General features: G+C 41.9%; 1 protein-coding gene across 2 annotated transcripts; it reads left to right on the top strand.

Annotated features, from left to right (window-relative positions):
* Positions 1 to 271: 271 nt before the first annotated feature.
* On the top strand, positions 272 to 22,159 carry cop1 (COP1 E3 ubiquitin ligase). 2 transcript variants are annotated; one of them, XM_083991520.1, is made up of 20 exons: positions 272 to 965; positions 1,060 to 1,119; positions 2,504 to 2,601; positions 3,478 to 3,542; positions 3,651 to 3,770; positions 9,073 to 9,141; positions 9,365 to 9,424; positions 10,665 to 10,744; positions 10,916 to 10,979; positions 11,324 to 11,486; positions 12,582 to 12,717; positions 13,090 to 13,233; positions 14,106 to 14,214; positions 14,898 to 14,979; positions 15,103 to 15,219; positions 16,023 to 16,140; positions 16,259 to 16,383; positions 16,580 to 16,740; positions 17,045 to 17,089; positions 21,042 to 22,159. In XM_083991520.1, the coding sequence occupies exons 1-20, from the start codon at positions 616 to 618 to the stop codon at positions 21,057 to 21,059; spliced, it is 2,184 nt and encodes a 727-aa protein (XP_083847646.1). In that variant the 5' UTR covers positions 272 to 615; the 3' UTR covers positions 21,060 to 22,159. The 2 variants fall into 2 exon arrangements, with proteins under 2 accessions (XP_083847646.1, XP_083847647.1); XM_083991521.1 differs by having other exon boundaries at positions 11,324 to 11,438.
* Positions 22,160 to 22,179: the final 20 nt, after the last annotated feature.

A 22,179-nucleotide genomic window follows, 5' to 3' on the forward strand; every position in this document is an offset into this window, starting at 1 on the left:
AATATAGCCTAATAGGCTATACCCCCCCCTCCCTGCTTCATCTTTCTGTCGGTTCCTCTTCTTCCTCTTTCAGTTTTATGGCGGTTTGCCGTCAGTTTGTGGGTCCTTTGCCTGAAAAACGTTGAAGACCCTGGTGTAACGTTTGTACATTTTGCAGTGTATATTATTATTTGTCCAGGGCAGTCAAACTCCTCCCCGCCAGAGGGCAGCAGTTGAAGGAGAGGCGCGCGCTGGGTACCTGCTGCTGGGTAATCGAAGAAACTCGAGCGATTCCTGTCCGTAGCTAACAGCAACTAGCCAGCTGATCTCCCGGATAACGCACTTCTGCTTGTTTTTGTCCGTTTCAGTGTTCATGCCGTTTGGCCTTCAGTATTTAAGCAATTTCCTCATACGCTGTCAGCGACTTTAGCGAAGCAGACACCGAAGGGGACGAGTTTAAAACACGCTGGATGTCCGGGCACTGTTGCTTTATCCCAGGATGCTAAGCACACAAGCGAGCCAGCTAGTTAGCCTGCTAACCTGCTAAAGCGGCCGAATAGCAGCAGCGCTGTCCGGATGCTCTGATCAAACAACGCAGAGGATTTGGGGGAGTTTCTCGTCGGCCCCCCTCGCATCATGTCAAGCAACCGGCCACAGCTAAACGCTGGTGGGGCGAGTTCAGTGCCCGGCACGAGTAGCAGCACGGGGGGCACCGGGAACACTAATGGTGGCGGTGGCAACAACGCCGCCGTCACAAGTAATGGTAACAACTCTGGAAACGTCGTGCCCACCCGGAGCTTGGCAGCGGCCGGAGAGGGCGGCTTGTCGGTGCCGAGTTTGGCCGCCGTGCCGTCGTCCCGGGGCGCCTTCGCCTCTCTGAGCAGACCCTCCGGCTCCTCGGGCAGCAGGAAGAAATCCCTCCACCAAGCACCTTTATGCAACGGCCTCTTGAACTCATACGAAGATAAAAGCAACGATTTTGTCTGGTGAGTGCAGGGCATCGAAGGAAACTCACTGGTAAAAAAAAAGAAAATAAAGTTTGAGACCTGCAATAAACTCTTCTTTTATCTGCCTTTTCAGTCCCATCTGCTTCGAGATGATAGAAGAGGCACACATGACAAAGTGTGGGCACAGTTTCTGGTAAGTTTGAAGTTGTTGCAGTGTCAGTGTTTCCCCAGAAAACTAAACACAATGGCACATTTAAATGGCCAACGAAGACAATATATACACTCACTGTGCAAGTAACCTACACCTGGAAAAAACAACATTGTTCACATGTTTTCCCATTATTATTATAACTGTTATGATCATGAAACTTGTTTGCTCTATTTTTTATTGTTGATCATATGCTCTGTGTTTTGTTTTTGTTTTTCTTAGAAAAGTTGAACATTAGAATGGGTGCTATACACCCAAGCTGATGTCCATATAAAAAAAAAAACACAACACATATCATAACATAAGCTGAACTTGTAAAACAAATAATTCCCCACTTCAACAAACCAGAGTCAGTCTTTGTCATGTTGATGACAGTCGTTGTTTTTGCCTTCTGGATCATGTGATTGCAGACAGTGCCTTGTAAAAGTATTAATACCCCTTGAATCTCAAGGAAATTTAAATCGAATGCAACTGGACGTTGTTATTTGTCTAGGAAGACATTTCACCTCTCATCCAAGAGGCTTCATCAGTTCATGTACGCATCTGACCAGGCTGGGACCAGTCCTAGCCTGGTCAGATGTGATCCTAGACAAATAACCACATCCAGTTGCATTTGATTTCAATTTCCTTGAGATAACTATGACCTGGACAAATGAGAATATTCTTAATACCCCTTGAACTTTTCCACATGTTTTTCACATTACAACCACACACTTAAATGCATTTTATGTGACAGACCAGCCCAGTCAAAGTCCAGACCTAAATCCTTCTGAGAATATGTGGCAAGACTTGAAAACTGCTGTTCACACTCTCCATCCAATCTCACTCAACTTGAACTGAACTATTTTTTGCAAAGACGAATGGGCAACAATGTTAGTCTGCAGATGTGCAAAGCCGGTAGAGACATACCCCAAAAGACTTACAGCTGGAACTGCAGCGAAAGGTGGTTCATCAAAGTATTAACTCAGGGAGGCTGAATACATATGCACACCACACTTTTCAGATTTTTTATTTGTAAAACAAATTCTTGATTCCTTCCACTTCACAATTATGTGCTGCTTTGTGTTAGTCTACCACATAAAACATTTAACGTGCCAAAATGTGAAATAGTTCAACGGTTATGAAGACTTTTGCAAGGCACTGTCTGCGCATATAGGTGGAGTGACTACCAATGCCAAGCAGGATAGTTGTCGATGCTCATATTATATATCTTATTATATATTATTATAGCACTTTCCCCACGGTTGCTCTTTTAGCACTTTCACCACATTTACGTGCAATTTCACCTCATTCCCGGTGACTCAGACAGTCATCACTGCCTGTTTTACTCCAATCTACTGTTATTTCAAATTCTCTCTCCTTCCTGCAGTTTCAGATGTATCCGTCAGAGCCTTGAGGACAGCAACAGATGTCCCAAGTGTAACTATATCGTGGATAATGTAGATCAGCTTTACCCAAACTTTCTTGGTAGGTATTCCAATTAAGAGTTTTGAGGCCTGTTTGCTCTTTTTCATTTCAATTATTTGACTTACTTGTACTTGCATATTGACATATAGTTGTCTCATGAGGCACATCCATTGTATTGCACCATATAAGAATATTACATTTTTCAAGTTTTATTTCTTACTTGGATCTATTTGTTTGATATTTACATATTGTTTAAAGGGATAGTTCAACATTTTGGCAAATTGGCTCACGCAGTCTCTGCATTTGCCTCGAAAACAACTCTGTCTCGTAACGTTCCTTTATTATCTCGTAGCATGGTGAATGTGCAGGTCAAAACTTGTCCATGAGCGTGTTTTGGAGTTGTTGGATTGTGTATTTGATGAGGGAACCCAACAAATCCTATTAGCCTCTGTAGCTTAGCTCTGAGCAGCTCACGGCTCTGCTCCGCCGTTCTAAAAATAGCTTGCACCGACAATTAAAGGTAACAAACCTACTCATAAGACTATAGGGATTATGGCAATGGGCCAGTTTGCCAAAATGTTGAACTATCCCTTTAATACCATGCCAAAGGTAAGGTTAGGTGAGATCTTGTAAGCTCAAGTATAAAAACTTTGTGTGTCATCAGGACTGAAACATGTCAGTTAGATTTGACCATATGCACAAGTGCTGCTGTTTATGTTGAACTTGACCTATCATCAGTTAGCAGATCATCATAATCAGGCCTTACTAAGACGTCAGTGGTCTGTATAGTAAATAAGAGACTCCAGAAGACAGAAACATCAGGGTTCACTTGTATATGGTTAGGTTTATGTTCTAACAATGAAACTCTACGCATATGACAGTTACTTATGTAGCCTTTTGACCTCTCATTAACCCCTTTTCCTACTGTGTTCACAGTAAATGAACTGATCCTTAAACAGAAGCAAAGGTCAGAGGAGAAGAGACTAAAATTAGATCATCCCGTAAGTACAACACACACACTAATCTTTCTCTGTTTCTCCATTTCTGGCCAGTCTCTTGGCCCGAACAACCTCATAACCTCACACTCTTTCTCCCCATTGTCTTTTCAGAACGGGTCCAGGTGGCAGGTCTTCCAGGATGTGTTGAGTCCTGATCAAGACAACTTGGATCTGGCAAATGTTAATCTGATGCTGGAGCTCCTGGTTCAGAAGAAGAAGCAGCTGGAGGCGGTAAGCAGGGCGCTGAGGCCGATGAGACAGGTTAAATATACGGTTTTATGGCATCCGAACACCTCTTGGAGCCACGCAGTGTTCCATGATAAAAAGGTATAACAATCATTATTTGAGTCACCGATGACTCATAGGCAGTTATTCCCAGAGAAACAAGAATGTTTCTTTTGGAGATAAACTGTACCTTTTCTAACACAACAGTGGAGTCATAATTTTGTTTTTATACAGTCTGAGCAGGTGATTTATCAGAGGCTCTTCCATGTTATTGTGTCCTGTGAATGTGGTCCAGCAAGAGCAACAGCACCAATGAGAATGACATTATCCAGCATATATACTGTGTTTATATATGCATAGTATTGGTTTTTCTTCAAGGACATGCCTCGGGCACTGTAGGGAAAATCAAGAGCTGTTGAGTCATGTGAATGGTATTATTGAGCACGATCTTTTTGATAGAGGGTGTGTTTGTTTTTCGTGGTTAACATGGACACTCTTTCTGAGTAAATGCTGTAAAACCTAATGTGTATCTCTCAGTTTGGAACATCCTCTTTTTTTTCTCTTGTTTTCGTCCATCTGCGCGATATAAAAAGACGTCTCCGGAAAAAAAAGAGAAGTAGAGAAGCAGGAGCCACAACCTAATCCAGTCGACTTTTGTTCTCTTACATCAGCACAGAAGCATATGCGCTCTGGCGGAGTGGCAGACGGCCTGTTGAAATTGAGTTGCGTCACAAAAAGCAAACACATTTTCACCGTCTGCTTTTGAATTGCATGAAATGCCAACTGCGACACAACACCTTTGGCTTCCTCTGTCAAACACAAGCTTATTTTTCCCCCTCGCACACAATCACACCCAGCGTCTGTCTGTCAAGAGCAAGACCAATAGGCTACGTTCAGCAAGATTAGATTATATCTGTTATATCAGATGATAAGTAACCAGAAAGTTTCATTTCAAAGATGTGTTTGAGATAATTTAGAACAGGGATGGGCAACTTAAATGATGGAGGGGGCCACAATTTTTCCATCGACACTACCGAGGTTCCACATAGGACCGCACACTTAACCAGATATGATAAAACTGCCACTTTAAATATGTTTATTGAACTTAAAGCAGATATCAGTGGAATGTTTTTGTTAATATAAGTCCTAAATAGTCCTATTTTCCGTCAGCAATCACTTACATGAAGTATTTCAGCCTAAACACGAGTCTCTCCGTCACTCTGCTCTGCTGTAACCCGAGGAGAAAATTTTCCTTGTGGGATACAAGTGTTATCCAATGAGGAGAGAGAACGGCATGAAGGGCTGTGTGTGCAGCCAAGGGATGCGCGTGAATGTGGTGACGTAGCACGAGGACCAATTGATGCCTGACAAGGGCGGGGGCTGCTAACTCATGGTGCGTTCAAAGAAACTCGTACTTTGTGTTTTTCCTTCCTGTGAAGTCATACCAGTTCGATCTGGTACGAGTTCACGGGTCGGAAGTTACGAGTGGCCGTTATAGGGAACTTTCACAGACAACAGGATGGTAAAAACACGAGCTACGGGTTACCTGGAACGCTACCAAGTCGTAGTTGTGACTTGAAGCTGTAACTTACGGTTTCAAAAGCCTGCCTTGAACGCAGCATTAGCCGAAACGGCCGTGAAGCTGATATCTGCTTTAACTTAACATAATTCATGCTCAAATGCATGCATACTGTAACAGTTGTATGCTCTTCTTTGATAAATAAAAATACAAAAAGCAGTGCTTCCCAATTGATGAGTCTCATTTGGGCCCACCATAGTCTTTTTTTTTTTTTTTTTTTTTTTACAGCGTTTCACCCTCTGTCATTTCTGTCAGGCAGCCCCCTCCTCCTGCACTCTCTCACACACAATGGCGCACAGACACACACACACACACACACACGTCGCGCTGTAACGGTAATTAACTTTAACGCGCTAAATTGCGCTAAAGTGTTCAATTTACACTGTGATCGCGATCATCCCCGCCCTTGCCTATTCGGTGAACAGATAAGCCTAGTATTCTTCTTCCCATTTAACCCAAGTAGCCTACTAATGGCAGCGGCCGGCGGCAGTACGATCTTCCTGATAGTTTTCCTGATAGTTTCCTCCGCTCTCCACGTCTCTTCCTCACTGGTGGAGAAGATCCGGTGGATGCGTCCCCCAGGCGGCGTCTGCGTTGGAGGCGCTGGGCGGGGCAGCGCAGTCTCCGCCCACCCTCCAGAGGCGCATTGCTAATGAGCTGCTGGTGCTGTGCAGAAGGAGAGCCCTGGGAAGTGGCACAGGTTTTGTGATTTTGGCTAAAAACCTCCTAATCACAATTTAAAGACCACAGAGAATGTTTTAAAATAACCAAAAAGGGTCGCGGGAGGGGGACTTTAGGGCTCCACCAGCCTGTTGTTTCTCTCTATTGATTTGTTTCCCAAGTCAGCTCAGAGAACAGCGCCACAAAAGACGAGATATCACTAAACAGATTTTGCAGATCTGGAACTGGTACGCGTCTGCCAGCACCTCAGGAGGGTTCGGACCGTACACACACATTAACTTCATTATCAGCGTTTAACATCCTCCTCTAATCTCAATCTGCCTCCAGGTGCAGGGGACAGAAGAAACATAAGCCCCCCGTGCAGAGTTCAAGTTTTTTGGGAAGTTTACCTGGAAAGTTTGAAGTCCACCGTTCAACATAAAAGTCCAGCCGCTATCGATGTCAGCAGAGCAGAGCAGAGTTACTCCCACAACAGTTTGCATGAAAGGAGGATGACACATTTATTGTTGAGTTTATTGTTGTCTTTTATTACAGGAAGAGTGGCTAGAATCACAAAGGAATAATCACATTTATTCAAAGTAATGTGTATTTGCTACTTGCATGTGCAACAGTAAGGAGACCGTGAGCCCCAGTTTAAGCCTCTTATTAGTTTTCTCAGCAGCAGCAGTATAGTTGATGGATAAATATCTCACCACCATGTTTTTACAGTGAAGTAGTGTTACCTTTGGATGCCTGCTGATACACATTAGTTGTTGTGTTTAGTACCAAGCGTGTCGCACTGTATGCAGATGGACAAACTCGCACCATTGTCATACGGTCTGTAGTGTCTGTGAAGAGGCCGGTCAACTTAGATTATCTGCGTCTGTATCTACTGCGTGTCTGTGGTTGGTTCTCCTTCTCTCGCCGTCTGTGAAATGAGCCACCTGAGAAATCATTACAATCAGCTGATCAGTCGCTCCAATCTCGGGTTTTTCACGGTTGTTATGATAATGATGTTTCTCAATGTCCGAGAATTATTTGTTCTCCTCTAACTTTGGGGTCTAGAATCTGGCGATGAATGTTTTCTCGATTGCCAGTAGATCTCTTATCAGCCCAGTTTAGTGTTCCGTTAGCTTGGATTGTAAATTAGCGTATTAAAATAAAGCAGCCAGATGACATGTCTGATTGACTCTGCCTCACGCTGAAACGCTGGTACCCCTTCTCCTCACGTACCTGACCTTCCACCGCTCTGGTTTCATGACATTCCTCTGATATTTCTTCGGTAGTATTTCTGGTTCACAGTCGCCAGATATGAAATGTAAGGCGGGGTCGTCAGGTTCATCTTTCTGGTGGAATTGCTCTTCAGACCATTTGGCTGAATTTACCAGCTGATTCCTTTTTTTTCTCTTTTACATGACATATTACTGATATGTTTTTATTAGTGGATGTGTTCTCCTGATTTTTTTTTATTTGCCTGTGGAAATGTTGGCTTTCAATGGTTTTATCTGATTGGCTGCATCAAATTCCCACTTTCTAAAGGAATGTAGATGTTTCTCCAGATGTGTATAGCCGCTGCAGCTGAGGCCTCTGCAGCAAAAACTTTGACCATGTTCATTCATACATTCAATTGTGGGTAAAGTCTTGTTACTCTTCTCTTTATAGCCATCAATTCCACCTTTAAAGGGATAGTTCAACATTTTGGCAAATTGGCCCATTGCCATAATCCCTATAGTCATAGCAGTAGGTTTGTTACCTTTAATTGTCGGTGCAAGCTATTTTTAGAACGGTGGAGCAGAGCCGTGAGCTGCTCAGAGCTACGCTACGGAGGCTAATGGGATTTCTTGGTTTCCCTCATCAAACTCATCAAATACACAATCCAACAACTTCAAAACGCTCTGGTGGACAAGTTTTGACCTGCACATTCACCATGCTATATTATACTATATGCCATATTTATGGCAATGGGCCAATTTGCCAAAATGTTGAACTATCCCTTTAATACCGTCCATGATACATTAATCACTTTTATAATTAAACAATGATATTGTCCAGTTCTAGTCTGTGTAAGCAGCAACATCTGCTGTCATAGCTGGAGCTCACCTTCTCTGGTTGCTTCTGAATTTTGCTACAGCTACATCTGAGATCAGATGAGGGCTGTAAGGTGGCGGCCATATTTGGTTTTAATAATCACATCTCTAATTTTGAAACATTTCATTAAAGCAGAAGTAAGTGATATATTTGTGTTAATATAAGTCTTAAATAGTTATATCTTCCAACAGCAATCACTTACATTGAGTGTTTGGACCGAAACACGGGTCTGTCAGTCACTCTGCTCTGAGCTGAGGAGAAAACATTTATCGTATCCTACAGTTTTTATCCAATGAGGAGAGAGAATGGCATGCAGGGCTGTGTGTGCAGCCAAGGGACGCCGTGAATGTGGCGACGTAGGGACGAGGACTGTTATGGTGCGTTCAAGGAAACTCGTATTTTTCCGACCGTGAAGTCGTACCAGTTCGATCTGGTACGAGTTCACCGGTCGGAAGTTACGAGTGGCCGTTATAGTGACTTTCACCGGTAAAACAGGTCGGAAAAACACGAGTGGGTTGCCTGGAACGCTACAAAGTCGTAAGTTGTGACTTGAAGCTGTAATTTACGATTTCAAAAGCCTGCCTGGAACGCAGCATTAGCGAAAACGACCGGACCACTTACTTCTGCTTTAACTCCTGCAACTGGTCACTTCTATATGTCAGTTTAGCTTACAGGCAATAACTTGAGTGAGCAGAAAAAGTCAATTTGTCTATTTGAATTTTAGAATATGTGCAGTTCAGATCATACATCTTGATCCGAAGGTTGATGCATCTTTTTTGCAATGAAAATCAAATAAGAAAAGATGTTAGAAATGAAATGATCACGCAGACAGACAAGAGCTTCAGGGCTCAACACATTTTCCACTGAGGACCAAACATTTTTTATGTATCTTAATATCTTTTTGATCTGGATAAGCAAAGGTATTCTGTGGCTTTGGTTGTGCTTGTGTGTGATTATGTACTTTGTCTGTCTCCCCACAAGGAATCTCAAGCAGCTCAGAGACAGATCCTCATGGAGTTCCTTAAAGAAGCCAGAAGAAACAAGAGAGAGGTGCCGTTGTTTTTTATCTACACAATGTAAAACAGTACCGCTGTTGTACAAAGTCAGTTGGGAGCGCAACGCAATTTCCAAGAATATGTGAAAATGTTTATACATGAGTAAAAAAGCTCAACCTTCCAGGGGTTTAATTAACTTGCAAAAGAAGCAATGATTAAATATGATGTTAAGACATTTCCACAGGCAGACTTACTTATGTTTCTGCTTCGGTCAACAGCAACTGGAGCAACTGCAGAAGGAACTCAACTTCCTGGAAGACGACATCAAGCGTGTTGAGGTAACGAACCAGGGTTCACCATCCACTCGCGCAGTGTAAATCTTAAATCTTGTAAATATGAGCGGTGCCTTTTCAGGTGAACCGAGCACCAGTGCGTTGTGGAGAGAGAAACATGAGTCAAACATAAATTAGGCATGTCGAGACGGATGCATACGGGTTTTCTAAAAACAACAGAAGTTAGTTATTGTGGTCTGGCTGCTGATACAACCCACTTTTTTAACCTAGAGCTTAATAATTAAATGTGATACATTTTCGGGGCGTCGTTTAGCTTGGTTGGTAGAGCAGGCGTCCCATGTGCAGAGGCTACAGTCCTCGCCGCAGCCGGCCAGATATCGTATCCCGACATGGGTACATTTGCTGCATGTCATTCCCCCTCTCTCAGCCTCCGCATTCCCTGTCTCTCTCTACTAGTATATTATCAATTAGAGGCAAAAAAGCCCCAAAAATATACTTAAAGGGATAGTAGCATTTTTTTTTAAAGTGGGGTTGTATGATCTACAAATAGCCCCTAAGTACTTTAATTGCAGTAGAAGACTCTCTGCACTCCTCCCGTTAGCAACGCCAGCCCATAGCCCTGCCCAGAGATTTACAACATACAGTGTTGTGAACAGACCCAAAGAAAGGGCCTATTTTCGCGGCCTAAAAGAGGTTTTACCTGAAAAAAAAATACACAGTTCCATTGCTTGCTATTATATAATTTTTTCCAGCCCTTCAAAGTGCAGGAAAAACACAGTTTACATTATAGCGAACAATGGAACTGTGTATTTTTTTTCAGGTAAAACCTCTTTTAGGCCGCAAAAATAGGCCCTTTCTTTGGGTCTGTTCACAACACTGTATGTTGTAAATCTCTGGGCAGGGCTATGGGCTGGCGTTGCTAACGGGAGGAGTGCAGAGAGTCTTCTACTGCAATTAAAGTACTTAGGGGCTATTTGTAGATCATACAACCCCACTTAAAAAAAAAAATGCTACTATCCCTTTAAAAAAAAAAAAAAAGTAATATTTTTGGAATTGCAATATTGCCAGTCAAAATTTTTTATATTTTTTTATAAAGAAAATGTGTCCCAACTGATTGGAACTAAATGTTTTGCCAAATCGTAATTCAAAGGTTAGGAAAGGTAGAGAGCCTGACATCTGTAGGTTTGATAATAGAACCCCATCCTGTTGTGAGATGACAACAAATGCAGCGGCTCACCACCACAGCTCCAGAAAAACAAACATGTTCTTTCTGTGTAATTTCCAGGAAATGAGCGGGCTGTACTCCCCGATGATGGAGGCAGAGTGTACGGTGCCTAATGTGGAGGCTCCATCACCAGCGCCCAGGTACAGCTAAACTCTATGATATCTGTAAATCAAAATGAATCCCGCATCATCACACTCAACTTCCCATGTTTACCTAAATACAAATGTAATTCCCAGCAATGATATGAACATTTTTCCTTTTGTTCGATAATCATATATTACTGTCCGTCTGTTTGTTTGTTTGTTGAATAGCTGTAGCAGTATAATTGACCCACCAGACTACAGCCAGCCTCCAGGGTTTGGTGGAACGACCCAGGTAATTCAGAGAAACACACAAAGTGACTGTTTTCTGACTGTCTGAAAGTTGTTTTTTGAAAGTATCTATTTGCTATATCTCTTATTACAAAACAGATTTTGATCATATGGATCCAGGTCATTGATTTTGCCTGAAAGGAGGAGAAAAGTTCCTCAGTGATTTGTAAAAAACTTGTAAAATTCCCAAGTTTTATATATTACACTTAGGACCTGTCAAGTTAGGGTTTATATTTTATAGTGATAATGAGGAAAACAAAAACACATTCTCAGTTAAACATAATAAAAGTTAGGTTATCACTGGTTCAACTGTGTTCTGATGTTTTCCTTTCTTTCTTCCCCCCTCAGGGAAAACGACAGACCTGGTACAACAGCACCCTGGCGTCAAGAAGAAAGAGGCTGACGGCTCATTTTGAGGATCTAGAGCAGTGCTACTTCTCCAACAAAATGTCACGCATCACAGGTGACGAGTCCTACAGACCAGAGACGGTTCTTGCAGCTCCTTGTCACGGTACAACCACAGTCTGTTGCTCTGGTAACGGACCGATCACTGGAGAAAAGAGCAGAGTTTTGAAGGAAGGACATGAGGAAGGCTTCATGTCTTATAGCTGCGCTTCTCTTCAAAGGATTGATGGATAATCTTGACTGTCATTTACGTTTTACAGTCAAAGTAACTGTTTTTGTATTTTAATTTAAAGGAATAGTTCAACATTTTGGCAAATTGGCCCATTGCCATAACCCCTATAGTCTTAGGAGTAGGTTTGTTACCTTTAATTGTCGGTGCAAGCCATTTTTAGAACGGCGGAGCAGAGCCGCTAGCTGCTCAGAGCTACGCTACGGAGGCTAATGGGATTTCTTGGTTTCCCTCATCAAACTCATCAAATACACAATCCAACAACTCCAAAATGCTTTAGTGGACAAGTTGTGACCTGCACATTCACCACACTATGAGATAATAACGGAACGTTACAAGACAGAGTTGTTTTCGAGGTAAATTCATGCAAAACCGCTGATGCGTGTTCCTGTCAGGGGCAGTTTTTCAGCAAGTAGTCTCTGTATTTGCCTCTAAAACAACTCTGTCTCGTAACGTTCTGTTATTATCTCATAGTGTGGTGAATGTGCATGCGTTTTGGAGTTGTTGGATTGTGTATATAATGTTTGATGAGGGAAACCAAGAAATTCCATGAGCGTAGTGTATCTCTGAGAAGCTCGCGGCTCTGCTCCGCCGTTCTAAAAATAGCTTGCACCGACAATTAAAGGTAACAAACCTATTCCTAAAACTATAGGGGTTATGGCAATGGGCCAATTTGCCAAAATGTTGAACTATCCCTTGAAAGACCACATCTGCTGCAAACCCCCAGCCTCTTGCTGATATTTTTAATCATTGCCTTGTGGTGTAAAACAGTTCAGGAGGTTTGCTTGTGGCCCACTCTCCAACATGATCCTCTTCTTTATTATGTGAAAGTGATGGTAGTAAACTACCATGTGCTGTGATGCTCCTTCATCATTCACTGAGGTTATGTTTTCTCTTTCAGTCGACGTGTAATCAGTTCATCCACTGCTCTTAGTAAAAGATCTATTAACAGTGTGTTTGTGGTGTTTTCAGACGAGGGCAGGAACCTGAACCAGCTGGATGATTTTATGGAGTGTTTGTCCAAGTTCACACGCTACAACTCTGTGCGGCCGCTGGCCACCCTGTCCTACGCCAGCGACCTCTATAATGGTTCCAGTATTGTCTCCAGGTATGGAAAAAACAAAGAGTTTTCAGCTGCATGGTGAAATGGACAGTATGGTCTGTTACCAATTTTTTATGGTGCTGTACTAAATTGTGTCACACAAACTGAAGTCTTGGGAAATCAACTGCCATTGCTCTGCATGTACTATTTATACCATTGTTTGTTTTCCCAAATGCACTCAAAATTGCATAGTTTCATAGTTGTATTTGTGTATGTTTTTCTTCTCTGTGTAATTCTGATTAGATTTATGCTCTTCCAGATCAGCACTGAACCCACTATGACCAGAGAAAGTGGAGCAGACATGTTTTTTTTAATTTTTTTTTATATAATTTGCTCTTCATTCACCGTCCTTCATTGTGTCCTCTCCTCTGTTTTCAGTATTGAGTTTGACCGCGACTGTGACTACTTTGCCATCGCTGGTGTGACCAAGAAGATCAAGGTGTTTGAGTATGGCACCGTGATCCAGGATGCGGTGGACATCCACTATCCTGTCAATGAAATGACCTGCAATTCCAAAATCAGGTAAAGAAAATCGTTCCACCTCCAGAAGACAGGACCCTGACTCCAGCCCTGAGCTGATGAACCCTAATAAGGGAGTTGGGTTGAGGCAGAGTGTTGTGGTGAATGAAAAAAGTGGGCGCTTCACTCCCAGTCAATTCGGAGTATTTTCACAGCGTATTCTGCGGCCCGTCTTCGGTCTCTGCTCCGGTCCCGACCGGGCTCCGGACACGGAGCAGAGACCCAGGTCCGACAGTGCAATCCACAAGGAGTTTCTGATCCTATCCTCATCAGTTTGCTCCAGGCGACGGAGTTGTTTTTCTTTTTTTGACCCGGCCTGTTGTAGGCTATAGGTGCCGGCCTTTCGTGTAAACAAAGCCCCAGCCATTATATGAGACCTGGCTATTAATGAAATGTTTGAAAAATAAATGCGACTTATAAACCGGTGCAACTTATATATGTTTTTTTCCTCTTCATGACGTATTTTTAGGCAGATGCGACTAATACTCCGGTGCGACATAGTCCGGAAAATACGGTAGTCTCCATTTGACTGCAGTGGAGCTGGAAATAAGAATGTGTGAGGGCTGCCTTTGAACAAACACAGCAGCAGTGAATGATCCTGGGAGACCAAGAGATTAGTCAATAACTTCACATTATTACTTTTTTTATTTTATTTGTTGTTCAGTGCCCTCCATTCATCATTGTGTAGCACTGAGCTTCAGAACCACTGGATTGTAAAACAGCTGGTATTAATGTGTACCATGTTGGCTACTGGGCTGTAAAGATGTAATCTGATAAGAACAGACTCCAAAGCCGGAGTCAAAAGAAGTAGAGTGGTTGATAACAATGTGACTCACCGTGAACCGAGAGTGATCCCAGCCTTGTTTTTGTCGTAGCTGTATCAGCTGGAGCAGCTATCACAAGAACCTTCTGGCCAGCAGCGACTACGAGGGTACTGTCATCCTGTGGGATGGATTCACTGGCCAGAGGTCCAAAGTCTACCAGGTATGAGACTGAGCTCTTTGAGCCACACTTTTGTTGTTGTTGTAACTTTGTCATGTTCTTTCTTGAAATGATCATTTAGGATTAAAGATTCAAATTGTCTTTTTATATTTAATTTTGCAACAACATTTTTCATTTGCTTGCCTGCATTGTCTACAGCAAAGACTAAATGGCACAATAACATTGTCTAGAAGATCACACAAAGTATTTTAAAAGGGATCCTGTGAAAAGTAGCATTAGATTAATGATGCAATTAATGAAGCAAATCAACTTCATGGGTTACATGGTAAAGATTGATCAGCTTGTGATAGGCTAGTATCAAGGATCATCCATGGCTATGATTGGTGGCTGGCTGATCAATCTCAGATCAGACTCTGTGCCAGGCAGTCAGATCCACAGTCATACAACACAACATCACAGCTAAGCACAAAGGCAGAAGAAAAATTCTCAATTTTTACCTATAAGGCCAAGAATGTCTGGTATTTTAATATATACATAGAATCCAATTGTACAGTAAAGAAAATTTACAAATGGTTCTATTAAATTGTACCTGAATCAGCTACAATGGGAATCTACAAATCAGATTTTAAAAAGTGTAATTGGCTAAGAAAATTAGCTATTTCTAGTTTACACATATCTATTTCATCAAGGTTTGTCATGACATCATCTCCCTCTTTTCTTTTCAGGAACATGAAAAAAGGTGTTGGAGTGTCGACTTCAATCTGATGGACCCCAAGCTGTTAGCCTCCGGTTCTGACGACGCTAAAGGTGACTGAGCAATATTTTGTCTGATGGTTCATTTTTCCAGCTTTCCACCACGTATTACAGCCAACTTCTGCCTATGCTCAAATGTCCTTATGTTATCGTTTTCCAATTTCTTTTTTCTTTCAGTGAAGTTATGGTCAACCAATCTAGACAACTCGGTGGCCAGCATCGAGGCCAAGGCCAACGTCTGCTGTGTTAAATTCAGTCCAACCTCCAGATATCATCTGGCTTTCGGCTGCGCAGGTAACACGAGGCCTGTGTTTCGGTTTCTCTTCTCATTCTCCTCTATTGTGGAAAAAAAAGATGGAAACATGTAATTATTGGGAGAAATTGTCCAGAAAATAAGAGTTCATTTTCTTTTGAAGTTTCCAACCTTCACCTCATAAACACGCTACATGGGGAGTTCTCCTTTAAATCCCTAACATGGTGTTTAGGTAGGTTTACAGGTTGTTGTGCATCTTTAGATCAGATGATAATGAGCTCTTTTTATTTAATAGGTGACAGTTAAATAAAAAACAAATCATACCAATGCACTCATCTGTCTCTTGTTAAAATCACAAGCAAAGAAACTTGTTTTTCTCTCTTTGAGATTTGACACTATTGTTGCTTTCTGACCCTGGTGCACAAACCTCACACCACAGCCGTTTTCCCCTTGTAGACCACTAAATTTCCTCTGTAGTCACACAGGCTCTGGTGTCCAGACTATTTATTACTGTCCCGAAGGAGAAGTAAGAATGACAAATATTCACTTGTACATAGAAACAATCCTTCAAAAAAACAAACGCTGGATAAAAGCAGCATCTCAGAAACTGTTATCCAGCTGTGAAATGCCCCCGGCGTATTTACCCCACTGCCTGAAGCCCAAGTGCGCTAAGCCTGAAAAAGGAAAGCCCCTCCTTAACTTTTGAGTTTGTTGGTTTAGAGTCGTAAAATGAAAAACAAATCCAGAACAAGGCCATCTTAGAGAAACAAGCGTGAGTGAGCGAGTGTTCTCCCTGTAAACACATACCCACTTGTTGTTGTTGGTTTTTTTCCCTCCTCACCAGACCACTGTGTCCACTACTATGATCTACGCAACACTAAGCAGCCAATCATGGTGTTCAAAGGCCACAGGAAGGCCGTGTCCTACGCCAAGTTCGTCAACGGAGAGGAAATAGTTTCAGCGTAAGTCAGTGGAGCTGAAGGGGGTTTTTTTTGGAAATGATTATTCCTAAGCATGTCTTGTCATCTTATACGCTCCACTTCTGCACTTATTCTGTATTTATGGGCTTTTAATTGGCAGCTCGACAGACAGTCAGCTGAAGCTGTGGAACGTCAACAAAACCCACTGTCTGCGCTCCTTCAAGGGTCACATCAATGAGAAGAATTTCGTCGGTTTAGCTTCCAACGGAGACTATGTTGCCTGTGGTAAGAAGAATTCACCTTGAGTGGGACGATAACTGTCATATTGGAAAATAATCTTTTTTATAACATTTCATTTTGGTTAGTCCTGCAGGAGCACCACTACCGCACTGTGATAAGATTACAATTCAAACCCCATTGACATAATTGCTAATAAAACATAATTGTGTGTGTGTGTGTGTGTGTGTGTGTGTGTGTACAGGCAGTGAGAACAACTCCCTGTACCTCTACTACAAAGGACTTTCCAAGACACTGTTAACGTTCAAGTTTGACACAGTGAAGAGCGTCTTGGACAAGGACAAGAAGGAGGACGACACCAACGAGTTTGTCAGCGCTGTCTGCTGGAGGGCTCTGCCTGATGGAGTGAGCCCCCCCCCCCTCATTATTACACTACAAAGAACATTACAGCGACTAGTTTGTGCATCTAATCACAACACCTCTCTATCCTGATGCATTTAGTGAGGTCAAAGATGTAGGAACCACAAGATAGATAAATAACATTCTACTATTATTCTACAAGAACACGTCTACTAATAAATTGTGCAGTTCCATCCACATATAAAAAAGTATAGTAATCATAGTTATTATTATATAGTTGTTTTACTGCCTGTGCTGTAACATCAAGAAACCATGTGCCATCATTAACATGTTTTTCTCTTTGTTTCAGGAGTCAAATGTCCTTATTGCAGCAAACAGTCAAGGAACAATCAAGGTTTGCACTTTATATTTATATGAATGTTCTACTAAAAAGCCACACTTCTGCATGAGAGAGCAGAATGTGGTTGTAGACCTTAATTGTTGTTGCTCCCGCAGAAATCAATCAGACAGTTGACAGAAACTAGCACCTATTTCGAGGAAGGGAATGTTCAACATTTGTTATTGTTTTGTTTGGAGTTTTTGTATTGCAAAAAGGAAATGCCATGACAGCAAAGGTCTCGGCAGCCGAGATTTCAAAACCTCACCACATCAAATTAAAATGATCTTCATGGCTACATAACACAAAGGTCGAGTGGGAATGAATTTGGATTCTTTTTCTAATTGGGCTGAACTGCACTGGCCGAGTACTTCCACTCATTTTTTCATTTGCCTTTAGTACTCCACACCGTTGGAAGTTGTTAGTTCAGTTACGGCCAGTGGAGATGGATGTTTGCGAAGCCGTGGCAACGCTGCTGTAATTGACGAACATCTGGCACTCACTTTGGGTTGCTCTGCTCATTGCAACAGGTTCCGGCGCATCACATATGTCACAACCAAACATTAGTGACTGGGTAAAGACAGATCCAATAGTGTTAAACTGCAACACAGTATCCACCTACCAGGAAGTAAATGTTTGGACCATGCTAGAACTGCACCCATAATTCCTTCAAATGGGGAAAGGCTGTGTTTTTAGTTTAAAACGTGCCCTTTTTCCGTTCTATTTTTAGTCCTGCTGTAGGCAAATCACACACTGTTGCATTGAAACACTCCAAACATACGAACCATGGTTGCCGGTAATGACAGTGTCAGCCGTGAGTGCAGTGGAGGACAGACAGATGAAGAATGTAAATATACCACAATAGAATAGTATTTATTGTCTTTTTACACAAATTGGACAAAGAAATAGGTGAGGCCCCAGTGCACTTAAAACTACTTAAAAACAACAACTACTACTAATAAATAATCAAGAATAGGGACACACATATTGCACTGTTAATGAATAGAAATAATGAATGAATAATCTAAGAAATGTTCCGTGATTGCGCTTTAAGAAAATCAGTAGTGGTAAATATCCCACCATATTCTAGGTTTTGACCTTGTCTTGTTTCTTTAAAGGGATAGTTCAACATTTTGGCAAATTGACCAAAGTGTGGAATGTCGACTTGAAGGAATATAACCAAGTTATTGACTGGAAGAGAGTATGGGGAAACATTAAAATTAGGTCACGAAATTTCAATTATCAAATGATCCATTATAAATGTATTCATAGATTTTATTTAACCCCCAGGAAACGCTGTCAACTTCACATTTGGTCCACTCCCATTTGCCCCTTGTGTAACTGTAATAATAATAATAATAATAATACATTTTATTTGTAACGCACTTTATATTTACCAAAAAATCTCAAAGTGCTACAACAGCAACCAAAAAAGAAAAATAGGTTAAAAACAAGAGTTAAAAACAGTTGTCTTGAGCGAGCAGTTACAGATTAAAATATTTTTTTTAAAGGTACGTTTTGAGGCCCTTTTTAAAACAATCCATCGACTGTGGAACCCTCAGGTGTTCAGGGAGGGTGTTCCACAGTCGTGGAGCAGAGGAGCAGAAGGCTCGGTCTCCCAGTGTGCGGCTCTTAGTCCTTGGGGGGAGAAGTCTGTGGCTGTTGGTGGAGCGGAGTGAGCTGTAGCCAAATAGGGACTTATTGTCATATGATGTGGCAATGTCCGGATGTGGAGTTTTTTTGGTCTCAAGTAGCATCCCTGATGGGAGATATAATTGGGGTCAACATACCGTGTAACCCGATTGTTTTGCTGTTAAATGATGAGTCAATTATTGCTTAAAGCAGAAGTAAGCGATATGTTTGTGTTAATATAAGTCTTAAATAGTTATATCTTCTGACAGCCATCACTTACATACAGGTAATACTCAGAAAATTAGAATATCGTGAAAACGTTCATTCATTTAAGTAATTCAACTTAAAAGGTGAAATGAATATATTATTTAGACTCATAACAGGCATTGCAAGATATTTCAAGCTTTTATTTGTTAGAATTTTGATTATTATGGCTTACAGCTTATGAAAACCCCAAAATCAGAATCTCAAAAAATTTGAATATCGTGAAAAAGTTCAATGTTGTAGCTCAAATTGTCAGCCAATTAATCCAAAACACCTGCAAAGGGTTCCTGAGCCTTTAAAAGCTCTCTGTCTGGTTCAGTACAGTTCGCAATCATGGGGAAGTGAATGAACTTTTTCACGATATTCTAATTTTCTGAGTATTACCTGTAGAGTGTTTGGACCGAAACACGGGTCTGTCAGTCACTCTGCTCTGAGCCGAGGAGAAAACTTTTCTCGTATCCTACAAGTTTTATCCAATGAGGAGAGAGAACGGCATGAAGGGCTGTGTGTGTGCAGCCAAGGGATGTGCCTGAATGTGGTGACGTAGGGACGAGGACCAATAGATCCATGACGAGGGCGGGGGCTGCTAACTCCATCGGCTGACAAGACGTTATGGTGCGTTCAAGGCAACCCGTAACTCGTGTTTTTCCGACCTGTGAAGTCGTACCAGTTCGATCTGGTACGAGTTCACGGGTCGGAAGTTACGAGTGGCCGTTATAGTGACTTCCACAGGTAAAACAGGTCGGAAAAACACGAGTGGGTTGCCTGGAACGCTACAAAGTCATAAGTCGTGACTTGAAGCTGTAATTTACGGTTTCAAAAGCCTGCCTGGAACGCAGCATTAGCCAAAACGACCGGATCGCTTACTTCTGCTTTAAGTTCACTCAGAAGAAAACTACTTTTCTTAGGCCTGACAGCAGCTAAAAAAATTTTAATACAGAGGTGGAAACCGCCACACACACTCAATATCTCTCAATGGACTGCCTTACTGCACGAGATTACTTCCCTAGAACTCTCGATTGCTCAATCAAATGGGGCTATAGCAAGTAGCATTGAGGTCCTGTCTAAGGCATTGGAGAAGACTAGACTTAAGTTACACAGATGAAGCTGGTTAATCGATAGGGCTCAGTCCTCCATAGATGTATGAATGTGTACGAAGATTTGGGTTTTATTTTATTTTTTATTTTTTTTATTATTCTTACTGGTGTATTTTTTGGTCATCTGTTAGTAGAGGATGAGAGGGACAAGGGGACTCGGCACTCCTGTGTTAATTAATTGAACTGTACATGTATGTTATGTATTTCCCCTTTTTTGTTCGGATGTTGACTGAGTCCAGCAAGGGGAGGGGAAGGAAATAAGCCAGAGGGGTGTGGGAGGTGTGGTGGGTGGGATGGGGGTGGGACAGTAGCTCACATGGTTATTATGTATGATGTACGGTGGTATATGTACGATGTATAAGGTGGTATATGTGTGTCAATTGTGTAGCTGTGAATATGGTTTAATGTGGGCATATTGTAAGGGGGGGGGGGGGTAATAAAAACTTGATCACAAAAAAACGTTTTGGCAAATTGGCCCATGCAGTTGTGACCTGCACATTCACCACGCTATGAGACAATAACGGAACGTTACGAGACAGAGTTGTTTTCGAGGCAAATGCAGAGACTGCTTGCTGAAAAACTGCCCCAGACGGGAACGCGCATCAGCGGTTTTGCATGAATTTACCTCAAAAACAACTCTGTCTTGTAACGTTCCATTATTATCTCACAGCGTAGTGAATGTGCAGGTCACAACTTGTCCATGAGAGTGTTTTGGAGTTGTTGGATTGTGTATTTGATGAGTTTGATAAGAGAAACCAAGGAATCCCATTAGCCTCCGTAGTGTAGCTCTGAGCAGCTAACGGCTCTGCTCCGCCGTTCTAAAAATGGCTTGCACCGACAATTAAAGGTAACGAACCTACTCCTAAGACTATAGGGATTATGGCAATGGGCCAATTTGCCAAAATGTTGAACTATCCCTTTAACATGTTACTTCCAGTGAGGCCGAGCTCACAGGTCTGTGTTTTCTCTCTTCACAGGTACTGGAGCTGGTCTGAACATCCCCCCACCATGTCTTCAGCGGGTGATAGAGCCACCATCAGCCTCTTCTCAGCGCGGTAGAAGATCAGTCTGATGCAGGGGAGGAGCCCAGCTTTCTGCCGAGCCAGGACGCCCGTCAAAACCGGCAGAGCTGAAATGAACTGAACCTGTCTTATTTTAATGAGCTACACTTTTTTTGGACAGCAGTAAAGACTTTGGAACAGTACATCAGTATAGCAGGAGATGTACTGTCATTTTACAGCTACAAAACGAGGACCTGGCTTGGGGCACAAAACGGAACAAGAGACTTTAGAAAGCATTTTTGTTTATCGGCTACAATAGAACACCTCTTTATGGTTTTAGGTCAAATCAGAACTTGTACCTTTTTAATTAAGCTGTTGCTCTTAGGGGTACATCCAGCCAAACGCTACTAGTGTGATGCATATTCCCTTTTAAAGGCCAAAGCACAAGACAAAATGACATGCAAAAATGATGTCTTCACATGAAGCTTTTAACCCCTCTCCCTTTTCCCACATTGTTTGTCAACCTCCTCTATTTTCTCCACTTTATGTGTACTTTTGTGTTTTCCAGATTGGGAGAAACCAGTTTTAATAAATATGACTTGAATTTCATTCTGTCAAGCGTATCGTCAGTTCATTTTCTGAGGAGTGTAGAATGTGAGGTAGTCAAGGAAGACCAATAAATGATGGAGATATGCTATTTCCATTACTATCAGAACAAAAGGAGATTTCATTTGACATGTTTGTCTGTAATCACAGTGATTCTCATGTAACTCAAGGCATTGATTTCCAATGCTACATTGAACTGGATTGTTTTTTTTCCACGTATGTGAGCTTATTTGTTGCTTGTTAAAAAATGAAAAACCTCACAGAATCATATTTTGTTAAGTAGCAATGGACTTTCTCTTCACATACTGTAGGTTAAACATCTGAACTGAACTGCATTGTAACTTCAGGCAAACTGCTGTCAGTTTCTGTGGAGTGGTGATCCATGTTGACACATCCAGGGGATTTGGTAAACACCGCCAAAACCTACCTATTTTATGATAACCAAGTGAGAGAGGTGTTTTGTATTTGTATAACTGAATAAATTATTTCGAAACAATCTTGTCATTTT

This window comes from Trachurus trachurus (genome assembly GCF_905171665.1).
Source record: "Trachurus trachurus genome assembly, chromosome: 17".
Lineage (NCBI taxonomy): Eukaryota > Metazoa > Chordata > Actinopteri > Carangiformes > Carangidae > Trachurus > Trachurus trachurus.